Source organism: Artemia franciscana, chromosome 2 (genome assembly GCF_032884065.1).
Source record: "Artemia franciscana chromosome 2, ASM3288406v1, whole genome shotgun sequence".
Taxonomy (NCBI): Eukaryota; Metazoa; Arthropoda; class Branchiopoda; order Anostraca; family Artemiidae; genus Artemia; species Artemia franciscana.
The window spans coordinates 12,929,736-12,942,452 of NC_088864.1; the positions used below are offsets into that span (position 1 = coordinate 12,929,736).

General features: G+C 33.7%; 1 protein-coding gene across 5 annotated transcripts in view; it reads left to right on the plus strand.

The window, feature by feature from the left end:
- Positions 1–12,717, plus strand: part of LOC136037489 (anoctamin-5-like) — a 96,507-nt gene that overhangs the window by 64,132 nt on the left and 19,658 nt on the right. For all 5 annotated transcript variants that reach the window (XM_065720214.1, XM_065720209.1, XM_065720232.1 and 2 more), the window contains 3 exons: positions 1,259–1,354; positions 5,113–5,286; positions 6,804–7,007. In XM_065720214.1, coding sequence (XP_065576286.1) covers positions 1,259–1,354; positions 5,113–5,286; positions 6,804–7,007 — 474 coding nt within the window. The remainder of the gene's footprint in view (positions 1–1,258; positions 1,355–5,112; positions 5,287–6,803; positions 7,008–12,717) is intronic.

A 12,717-nucleotide genomic window follows, 5' to 3' on the forward strand; every position in this document is an offset into this window, starting at 1 on the left:
TAGAATTGATGATTTGTTTCTATGATTTGCTTGTACATGGGTTTGGGGTCATTTCCTCTGTTTTTAAAAAGTTTAAGAGTCTTACATTGGTAAAATGTAAAATAACTGATCCTGCTCAACGTCTTAATTTCCTTTTTTGAAGTCATTTTCAACATGATCTCTCGGGGGTCAATTAAGGCTCAGAAGTAATTACAAGAGATGTGGCTGAGACAGTTGCCGGCTACTTCACCTAGGCGTAAGATATTAAGTGAAAGACTGGATGGTGTCCAGTAATTCTTACTTTAAATACCCGCCAGACTATAGATCCCATCGTGGACTTAAAATTCTCATGAATATCATTAGCAGATCATTAATTAATTTCAGAGGGCTGCAGAGTTTATTTTTGCCACTTCCCTTGGATCTTCTCGAGTAGTATTTATATTACCTTAAATATCCACAGATTTTTTCCTGACAAGAACTTGTTTGATAGCAGTATATGGAGAGATGGGAGGGGCTAAAGTCTAATTTTCTTTCTAATTATGAGACATATAAACTTATTAAATCTAGGTTTTAGTTTTGTTCCCTGAATCTCCTGAATTGATGCTGGGAGCAGTAGTTTTCAAGAGAGGAGTCTGGTGAGACTAGCCACAACAATCATTTGGGTTTCCTCTGTGGTGAAATTTTGGGAACATACCTGACTCAGAGAGAAGTTCTAGTTAGCCTGATCTAAAAAACAAAAAACAAATGCTTGTTTCGCAGGAGATACTGCAGGGGCGGACGTAGGGAGGGGGGCTCCATTTTTCTGAATTCCCGTGGAGTTTTTATTCAGATTATCAAATAGAAATTGATTTTTTCATAATTACGCCCACTCCGCAAAAAAAATCATGCGCACATGCGTGGGTTAGTAAATTAGTTAGAAGTCCCCAGACTAGAAAAAGGGCATGTGGAGAAGTTTTCAGCTCTTTAACATTTTCAGTTTGCAAACTTTACTTTCTTCGAATTATACCTGAAGTGCATTTCGAACGTTTTAAATACCAACTACTACTAAACTTGTAACTTGAGCGCTTTGATGGTTCTCTGAGGGACCGAATATTAGCGATGTAGACACTTGGCTTTTATAATTTAAGTATTTACTTTGTTTTTAGTATTACATGTCTAGCGTCACTGTTAATTGCGCTAAGTTTGCGGTTGAATTAATTCCACTCTCAACTGTAGAAAGTATTAAAAAACCATTGATTTAAAACAAAATGTTTTATTAATAAATCTATTTTAATTCTAGTACAATCCGCTTACGCACAAAGAAGAGCCCCGTGTTCCGTTCTGGAGGATGAAGTTTCCAAACCAGATGATCAGTTATACCACGATTCTGCTTCTGGTAAGCTGCTCGTTTGTAGGATTCGGCACATTATATTCAAACTAAATTATTTTTATTATTAAAGCTTAAAGCTTGTATATCCCTTTTGGACGTAAATTACAGCTCTTTTATCTAACGCAATATACCTAAAAGAAAAGGCGCATGCTAAAAATGTTTTTAATTGTGCAGTGAAACAAATTGTATCTCATTTTTTTCTTTTAAATTGACCAGCCAAAAATAAGTTTTCGGTTCTTCACTTTATGTCCGTTTAGATAGCAATATATATATATATATATATATATATATATATATATATATATATATATATATATATATATATATATATATATATATATATATATATATATATATATATATATATATATATATATATATATATATATATATATATATATATATATATATATATATACATTACGGGTTAATATGGCTTTATATGTGTGGGTTGAACTTTACATAACATTGATATAAAATTGTTGATGAGTTGATGAGTAAAAAGTTGATGAGTTGAATAAAACGAGTTAATAAGATCAGGTTATAGGAAACCCAGTCCGTTTTGTGCCCCTCATTTGCAGTTATAGTCATAGACTCGAGAAAAAGAAACTTCTACTTTTTAGTCCATTTTGAGAACAAGATTTTTTTTTTCAAAGAACTTTTTTTTTATTTATGTCTTTTGACTTGTTAGTCTTTTCTTAGACTGAAATTTGTCCTATCTATGGTTCGAATCTAAGTTTTGATGGCTACAGGCAGGGCCGTATCCACGATTTTTTTTTTCGGGGAAGGGGGGGCCTACACAAGGTTTTTGGAGGGTAGGGTGTACACACAAAAAATTAAAAAATGCATAAAGTATTCGTTTATATTTATTTTTAGTCGGACAAATATCTCGGGGGAGGGGGGGGGGTTCAAATCCATTCACCCCCCTCCTCCACCTCCCGGCTACGGTCTTGGTCGCCGGCAACTGTTCTAACCCCTGTCCTATCAAGTCTTGTGTAATAATGTTATTTTATACTCTTCGTTGTGTCTGATTTATGGTTTATTGCCAGTATGATACTCCTTCTTAATCAAAGAAGCAAAACACGTCAGATGTTTTAAAAGCCCTACTACCCATGGTGAAGGTTTTCAACCTTCCTGGGTCTCTAATTCAAGTCACTATGATTTATGGAAAATATTTAAGGAAAGGGGAGGGGAGTATGTAAGAGGAGAGAATTTTGATGTTGTATTGTTGCACTGTCATTGGAAGTGCAAATACTGGTAAATTATGGAGAAATCGGACACTCGTAAACAAGGTTTTCCTGAGAAACAAGTATTTTAATCAGAAGAAAGTTGTATTTAAAACATGTATAGCGTCTAGAATACATAAAGTATTTATATTATTCAGCCAATTATTTTTAGTTTCATAGCAATGAAGTCAGTTTGACTAAGAGCGATTTAAAGTTAATAGTTTGTCTGCCAAAAGAAAAGCGGGTCATCCTCGAAGAGGTTGGGAGGATGCCGTAAGGGAAGAGTTGAGGGAAACGGGAACTTCTTGGGAAAGTGTAAAGAAGGAAGCTTTTCATAGAATGGGATAGGTGAGGAGCGTGGGTAGCTGTGATGGCCTCGAGCGGCTTGGTGCTGCAGTGACTCATTAGTAGTAGTAGTAGTAGTAATAAAAGCAGTCTATGTTTCAAAAACCTTGCAGTTTTTATATCCTGTTGATTTATAGTCCATTGGGATTAGTCAATTTCTATTTTTTTTTATGGATTATACGCTTTGTTATTGTTAACGATTTGGATTTTTTTTTTTTTTGAACTTTTTAGCCTTATCCAAAGAATATGGTTGACTTACAAGAGCAAAAATTGGTGCTAGTGACGGAAAAAAGTCACTAGAATGTCTCGTGTTTTGTGTTTCTTGGCAATTTTCTTCTAGCTTTGTCATTGTTTTTTTTCCAGTGACTAAGCTGAGACACTTGTTCGTACACTAATTCTACCAATTGCTTTAATCGTGCCAATTTTGCTTTATTATTACGCTGACAAAGGCCAAGAAGTCTGAAACGCTAGATGGTAGTGGTGACTTTTTTTCAACACTTGTGCCAGTTTCCACCTTTGTAAATTTCCTCTACTCTTTAGTGCCATCCGTCATCTATGATGCTAAAATTGATGGCTTCTAGGTTCGGATCAACATTGACCATCTGTGTTCAGACCCATTTACAATGATATCCTCTAAAATCGAGTTTCATCCCAGCCGACATTGACTGACGCAGGTGTTGGTCTCAGATTGGTCACAGCTTTGAAGATATTAGCTATTGGATTTCACTGAGAAATTTTTCTATACGCGTTCCTGTTAGGGTCAATCTGTTAGCAGTAGTATAATACTGTTTTTTTTTTCTATAGGCTGTATGCGTGTTATTATGACACGTATTATGAACGTATACATGTGTTTTATAAATACACGTCTGTATCTGTTTAAAGGCCTATTTGCAATCAGAGTTCTTAAAAGCAACTTTCAACCCTATCAAAATCCTGATATAACCTGACACTAATTATATGGCTAGAGTGTCGGTTGTAAATGGAAATTTGCCTTTTATTTCTGTTTTTTTTTTTTTCGAAGATGTAAGTGTAGAAAATACTTACAGAGTAACACATAAAACATTATAAAAAAGAAATAAGAATGGGGAAGGAAGAAAAAAAATAAAAGGAGGGAGAAAGAGAAAAAAAAACAGCTCATCAGTGCGTTGTAACGAACTGTAGTAAGGAGCGACCCGGCTCAATAGTAAACGAAACTCTAAAAAACGGAATTTTGATGCTAAAAGATATATCAAAAGAATCGGATTTTTATGCTGATTTCAAATATATAAGTTTTATCAAATTTAATCTTTGTCATCAAAAGTTACGAGCCTAAGAAAATTTGCCTTATTTTGGAAAATAGGGGAAACACCCTCTAAAAGTCATAGGATCGTAACGATCGTAACCATCGCATTCAGCGCATCAGAGAACCCTATAGAAATAATTTCAAGGTCCAATCTACAAAAATGTGGGATTTCGTATTTTTGCCAGAAGACTAATCACGGGTGCGTGTTTATTTGTTTGTTTTTTGTTGTTTTTTTTTCTTTCTTTTTCCCAGGGGTCATCGTATCGACCAATTGGCCTAGAGTGTTGCAAGAGGGCTCATTCTAACGGAAATGAATAGTTCTAGTGCCCTTTTTAAGTGACCGAAAAAATTGGAGGGCACCTAGGCCCCCTCCCACGCTCATTTTTTTCCCAAAGTCAACGGATCAAAATTTTGAGATGGCCATTTTGTTCCGCATAGTCGAAAACCATAATAACTATGTCTTTGGGGATGACTTACCCCACACAGTCCCTGGGGGAGGGGCTGCAAGTTACTAACTTTGACCAATGTTTACATACAGTAATGGTTATTGGGAAGTGTACCGACGTTTTCAGGGGGATTTTTTTGTTTGGGTGTGGGGCTCAGGGGAGGGGGCTATATGGGAGGATCTTTCCTTGGAGGAATATTTCATGGGGGAAGAGAAATTCAATGAAAAGGGTGCAGGATTTTCTAGCATTACTATTAAAAAAAAACAACGAAAATATAAACATGAAAAAGTTCTTTCAATTGAGCGGCGGTCTACACTGTGTTGTAAATATTTCTAGTTATCAATGCAGCTTTACTTCGTCTGTTCTACTGATCTGTTAGTCTATTTTATTGTTCTGTTTTTCTTTGTTATATTAGATTAATTGTGCTTATTATTAATATATATGCATATATTATCTTTGTTTCAGATTCTTCTAGTTATTGCCCTGGTGGTAGGAGTTATTATATATAGAATATGTGTCTTATCCGTCTTGGCAATCAAAGCTTCAGAAGAAGATTCGTTGATTACTAGGAACGCCCAGATTTTTACTACAGCCACTGCTGCTAGTCTCAATCTTGTCTGTATTATGCTTTTCAACCGGGTAAGAGCTAGTATCTTCCCTGTTTTTTCTCTGATTTACGTTTTTCTTTTATTACCTCTTTCTTGCGACTCTTAAGCATCAATTATCCTGATTGTGTCTATTTTTTCAGTGTCTCTCTTTCGTTAATAAGTATAACATCAGTAACTTATATTATCTACCTGCCTACCAGCTAAACCAAGCAGAATTTCGGTTCAATTACCAGCACATTTAATTAATTATATAACTAATTTTTAGATGTATTATAAGTTATTAATCAAGATGTACTAGTGTAATTGTTTACAATTAAGCGTAAATAGTCTTATACGGCTTAAGTACTACGAAATAATTTTCTAGTATTAAGCTCATTTTAAATCTACTTCTATTTTGCAATAGTTCTGCCTAATTAACTCGTCATTCTTGTCATTATTTTCAATAAAATAGATTAAGTAGAACATAAAAAAAAATAATTCAGAAGGAAAAAGAAGAAAGCAAGCTATCTAAAGGAAGCCAATAAGGAGCCACAAAACTGGCACAGGGTTCATTTCTGGCTGCTACAATGCTGGGTGATAGGCTTACGTTCTGTCCCTGTAAAAAGACCCAGCAGCTGAAACATGGATCCGACGCCCCAGGCGCCACCAACGGCTCTGGAGAATCTCTGTCGTTTTGACGGATACTAACGAACAACTGAGAAATAAAAGAAAAAATCATTCTCTCAAACTAACAAAGCAGCAATTGAATAAACTGGAGAACTAGGTCACTTGATTTCTGATTTTAACCATTGTGTTTCTTGCAGATACCTTTTGATACCTAAGGGGTTGATGATGTATTTGATTATGTGATTGGGGAAGTGGTTCAACGTTTATTTCAGGAATTACCAAAGTATTGGATTCTCTTTTGAGAAAACCGAAATACGACTCATTTATTCTTAAATCACCTGAATCTGTTCAAAACTAGACCTAAATGTTGGTATTTATAAATTTCAACAGCTTCTCTGTAGTGCTGGACAATACCTTTGTCATGCGAAATTAGGTTATCTTGGTTAATCCGTCGTTGGCAGTTCAATTATTTTTGGATTTTGTGCAAATCGCGTATATTGGTGAATAGCTCACTTTATTGTTTGTTAGGTATTTGATTTTAATTCTTTTAATTTTTAGTCTTTTATTGAATTTTATACATTATTTTGGCGTTCTTTCTTTTCATTGGTTTTGTTGTACTTTCCGGGCTTGTTTTTTGGTTTTTATTTTTTTCCTTGATCATATTAATTTGTTCGCGTTCAAGAAGAGAGGCGGTTGATCTCTCGAAATATTCGTGTTCTGTGTTTTCTTCAGTATTTTCATTTGGCCTTTAAAACACCCATTTTTGATCGTTGTCTTTCTTTATGTTATATATATATATATATATATATATATATATATATATATATATATATATATATATATATATATATATATATATATATATATATATACATGATATAATCATAATTTTATCAATAATTATAGGATAAACTTGTATGATACAGCAATGCTATCTTTTAGTTATATGAAAGAGCTGCCTATAAGTTGACTGAAATGGAATTGCCCCGAACTCAGACTGACTTTGAAGATAGTTATACAGTCAAAATCTATTTGTTGCAGTTTGTCAACTTGTATGCTTCAATTTTTTATATTGGTTTTATCAAAGGGAAAATGATTGGAAGGCCGGGAAAATACAACAAGATTTTTGGATTTCGCCAAGAAGAGGTTAGTACCTGGATCCTGATAGATCTTGACTTTATTTTGTATTCCCATTTAATAAAAATTTTATTTTATTTTATTTGACTTATTAATTATCTGACAAATTATTTATTTGACAATTAAGTAAATTGATGTCTATATTTAATCCTAGAGCATTAATTTCCTCAATATTTTTGTAGAAAATGGAAAAAGGAAGAGAGATAAGAGCCATAGTTTAATTAACATTCCTGTCCACAGGAATGGATAGGGGAATTGTAGGAACAAGGAATTATATAGCGTTTTATTTGAGTCTTCGTTGGCACGCATGGCATCTGATTGTAATATGTGGGTATCATGTTGACATTTTGTCGTCTTTGGACAAAGGACAAGAAAAGATATGTTGTTTTCCTTATTGACATAGAAGCCATAAATTCAAGCGACTAATTAAAAATGAAAGGTGAGTTGATGATATCCGTTTTTAAAAGAAATTATGTTTTGTTTACTTTCAAGAATTTTTGGAATTATTAGAATCTTTTAATTGACTGAATAAAAGCAACAATTAGTTAATCTATTATTAAAATATTATATTTGAAACTACTGTAAAAAAAAATGTTTTACATGACGTTCCAAGTTGACTTAAAAGGTACAAATCAAATTCTAACAAGCAAAATACCGCTTTTGTATCGTTAGCTCAAATGCTGCTTACGTTGAATGTTTTTTAATTACCATCTACTCTAAGAATTACAGTAATGTAGATGGCAGTTGGTCCTTGGCCCATGTTTTAGTCAAATAATCCCCTCGTTCAATAAGCTTTTGCGATTAATTTGTATAATTTTTGACAGTCAATAGCCCATTGCAATTACTTAGATGCATTCAATAGCACTTATTAAACATTTTATAATAATTATTTGCTTATTGTGCTTCAGAGCTCAATAAGCCATATTTCGTCCTTTCATAGATGAAAGATTCTTGGAGGATTTTACAGTATGTCTAACCTTTGAAGGGTGGTCAGGTTTAAATAGTTATATCTATTATTATTTTTTTTTGTAAACGTAAAATCAAGCTCATTAGCAATAAAAAATCAAGCAATAGTCGACGCGTTTCGGATTATACTCTACCTTCTTTTTTTGTGTCTGAAAATATTGCTAGTGTAGGAAAAGCTCATAGTCACCAAAACTGCAAACTGATATAGCACCAACCATGAAATGTCCCCGAAACTTGATTTAGAAAATACGAATTGAATGCCCGATTCTTAAGATGTTGAAAGTAAACATTTAGAATTAAACCTGATACAAATGCATCTATTGGGTGAACCTTCATTTGTTGACCAAAAGAGTCTCGAAACTCAAGTACTTGGAATAGTTAGTACATAACCTGACCAAACTCGATAGATAATGAATTTTGAGCCTTATTGCTGATTATTTGACTAGATGACAATCGTTTTCCAGTTAGTTCCGTAATATGTGGTGATAATTTTAAACATCGATGTTTCTTTACATGAAAGTGATGCCAAAACTGCTTAATATTGTGTTTTGAGGAATTTTGATGTTTCCAAGTTGTTCTGCCACATCTGGTGATTTTTCACACAATTTTTTTGGGAGTGAGGCAGTGGTAGTACATAACCATTGTCCAATATTTTAGATAAATGCTCTTGTCCAGGTGACAATAGGTCTTAAAAGGATGCGTTCTTTATCCAATTTTGGTATACCCTTAGGATTTTCTTAAGGGGGAAATGACCTGGAGATTAGGCTAAAGCTTTTTATTGTTCAGAATATAATAAATTTACTCATAGCGAGAGTCTCACTCACTTTACAGGAACGTAAGTGGGAAAATTCGGGATGTAAGGGGCTGGAAATATAGTATTTCGATTTATTTTGAAGAAGAGGGCGAATTTTTTAAATACAGTTGAAACTGGTGAGTTATGTTATACATGTAGAGTATCTTGGGGACATCATAAAGGTCTTGAGACTTTCGGGCAGGGAATTAGGGTCTTTGAGGTCGATATTCGCTGCCCAACCTCGGTATATTTTGTTTTGGTTGTATCCAATGTAAACTTTAGATCCGTAAATTGCATCAACGTTGTTGCTAATTTTCAAGATGTTCTTAGTTGTTATTATTTGAGTTCTACTGTAAAGCAATACTGGTCTTTTTCGTGGTTTATCTTTGGACATATCCTTTGGTTCAAGTTCATCCGACGCTAGTGTTGCTGTGATTTACCTATTTTCTTCGAAGGTCAGTGCTTACAGAATTTGAAACAATTACCACCGACCTTATAAGGACCAGTGAAAAACTAGCGGAAGGCTTGGGGGGTGAATGGGAAAAAAAGTACCTCTACTATAACATTTCTATTGATTTCCCCATAATTTAACTTAGTTGAACGTTGATCTAATGTAACATTAAATCTTCATACAAATCCCATGTTCTTCTCATTGTCTAATTTCCACTCCCCCGGACAATTTAAAGAGACATATGTCTTTTTAATGCAAGATATTTTATCGTCCTCTTCCCCCCCATGCCCCATACATACACAAACCCTCAAAGAGCATCTGAATGTGCTGAAGTCTTAGCAATAATATAGGACCCCATCTTATTCTTTACCTAATCATATTTATTTACTTTTTCCACTGCAAGTGCTGAAATGGTATTTAAAAAAAAAGAAATTAAGATTTGTTGCTATTTTTCTCAGTAGGTAGAACAATCAACAAAGAGAGATAAAACTCAACAAAAAAAAAAAAAACTCAAACGAGACTGCGGCCAGTAGAGAGAAAAGGCTAAAATAACGCGGATATTTTGCGGTACCTAAACTAGGCTTCTTCAGCACAAGAAAAAAAAAACAACACTAAACTAAAAACAAATAAAACCACCACCAGTAATAATAAATACAATTGTCACTACTGATCCACGTAGGGAAAAGAAGCTATTAGAGTTACTTCAATGAGAACATCAAAGCAACTGAGGAAAAATTATGAAAATTGAAACTAAGTTAACTATTCTTTTGCGAAATAATCCTCTTGTTAGCTAATGTTGAAGCAACTCTTTTTGGTCCAGTAGTTAATCTTGTCCCCTGGTGATTATGTAAAATTTTAATTCCCTTATTGACTATTGGTTCCTTTTTCAATTAAATATAAAAAAAAGTTTTTTAACGGATAGTAAGGAGCGACATTAAAACGAACAGAAATTACTTTGCATATGAAAGGGGCTGCTTCCTCATCAAAGCCCCGCTCTTTACGCCAAAGTTTGATCCTTTCTCTTAATTCTATTTTTAAAACAGTAAAAAACTTTAGTGTAAAGAGCGGGGCGTTGATGAGGAAGCAGCCCCTTTCGATCACCCCTGGAAAAAAAAGCAAAAACAAACAAATAAACACGCATCCGTGATCTGACTTCTGGCAAAAAATACAAAATTCCACATTTTTGTAAATAGGAGCTTGAAACTTTTACAATAGGGTTCTCTGATGCGCTGAATCTGATGGTGTGATTTTTGTCAAGATTCTATGACTTTTATGGGTTGTTTCCCCCTATTTTCTAAACTAAGGCAAATTTTCTCAGGCTCGTAACTTTTGATGGGTAAGATTAAACTTGATGAAACTTGTATATTTAAAATCAGCATTAAAATGTGATTCTTTTGATGTAGCTATTGGTATCGAAATTCTATTTTTTAGAGTTTTGGTTACTATTGAGCCAGGTCGCTCCTTACTACAGTTCGTTACCACGAACTGTAGATAAAAGATAATCATAAATTAAGTCAATATTTTAATTCCCCGTGTCTATTTATTCAAAGGTTAGCAAACATATGTTTTTCAATTCCTATAGCCTTCCTCGCCCACTGAGAAAAACCCTTATCATTAGAAATAGCTGTAGCCTCATCAAGCTGTATAAAATGTTCAGGATGAAAGAATGTATGTTCAGCTAGAGCCGAAACAAAAGTTTCAGGAGGCTTTCTTAATTGTAGGGTTTTTTTTCTATTGAGTTGCGATGCTCAATAAATCTTTCAATAAATTGTTGGTGAGTTCTACCAATGTAAAACTTTCCACAAGAACAAGGAATTTGATACACCCCACTAACTAAATTTCCGCGGGATAAATCCTTCCCAGAATTAATGAAACTACCTAATGGTCTCATTGATTGAAAACAAGTATCAATGTTATGTTTACGCAAAATTTGTTTAGGCGTCTCCCCCAAAATATTTACATAAGGCAAGGAAATAAAACTTTTTGGCATTAATTCTATACACTGTGAAGCTCCAATAACCCTATTGTTATGTTTAACGTGTCTATTTTTTATTATTTTATCAATGAATTTAATCGGGTAACTATTACGAAATAAAATAATGTAATTATGGACACTAATGATTATGGTCGTAAAATGAATACAATTATTTCTGATACCTCTACTTATAAAAACTTATTTTGATCCTACGGATAAATATGTAAAGTCGATAAGAAAGGAATTGGAGTCACTGAAAAATAATTTACACATTACCCCACAATTTTATAACAAATTTTATCCAAGCGGTTGTTCCACACCCAAGATCTATGGTCTGCCCAAAATTCATAAGACGGGTATCCCCCTCTGTCCCATTGTCACCAGTGGCAAAATTAGGAATGTGGTTGTCGGTGACATTGCGTCCACTCTTAGGAACACAAAAATCATATTCAAAAAAATCCACTGATCTTACTAATAAGTTGAAAAATTTCAAATTGGAGGAGAATTCAATTCTTTGTAGTTTTGATGCGGTTTCCATGTATTCAAATTGTAATGTGAAAAAATGCGAAGATATATTAAGGATTAAATTACAAAAGCACTTTGATTTGATACAAGATATGACCATGGCTAGTTTGGAGATTGAAGTCATTATGGAGTTGGTTATCCTTACAAATGAATTTTCTCTTTATTTTGGTTTTAGAGGTGAATTTTACAAATAGGTGTTTGGTTTGGCTAGGGGCCATCTCTCTTTCCTTTGTTAGCAAATCTCTTCATGGAATTTATTGAAACCTCCGCTATACACAGTTTTAGGCTCTCCCCTTGTTTCTAGGGCAGATTCATGGATGACGTGGTTTGCATTTGGAAACAAGGTTTAGAGTCCTTAGACCTTTTCCATAAATATTCAAATAGTTTTGATAAAAATGTAAAATTTACAGTGGAGTTTGAAGAAAATGACAAACTACCTTTTCTTGATATCCTATTGCTTAAAACTGATTTCCATTTACTGTTCTCAATATATAGAAAGCCTAAACACAGTGATAGGTATTTGAACCTTCATTCGCGCCACCTTATTTCAGTGAAACGAGGGGTTATGATTGCACTAGTGAATAGAGCCTTAAGAATTTGTTCCCAGGAGTTTTTAGATTCTGAATAGTTGCATTTGAGGAATATTTTATTTTTTAATAGTTACCCGATTAAATTCATTGATAAAATAATAAAAAATAGACGCATTAAACATAACAACAGGGCTACTGGAGTTTCACAGTGTACAGAATTAAATATGCCGAAAAGTTTCATTTCTTGACAGAATAGTTAACTTAGTTTCAATTTTCATAATTTTTCCTCAGTTGCTTTGACATTCTCATTGAAGTAACTCTAATAGCTTCTTTTCCCTACGTGGATCAGTAGCGGCAATTGTATTTATTATCATTGGTGATGGTTTTATTTTTTTTTATTTTAGTGTTGTTGTTTTTTATCTATTGCTGAGGACGCCTAGTTTAGATACAGGTGAAATATCCGCGTTATTTTAGTCTTT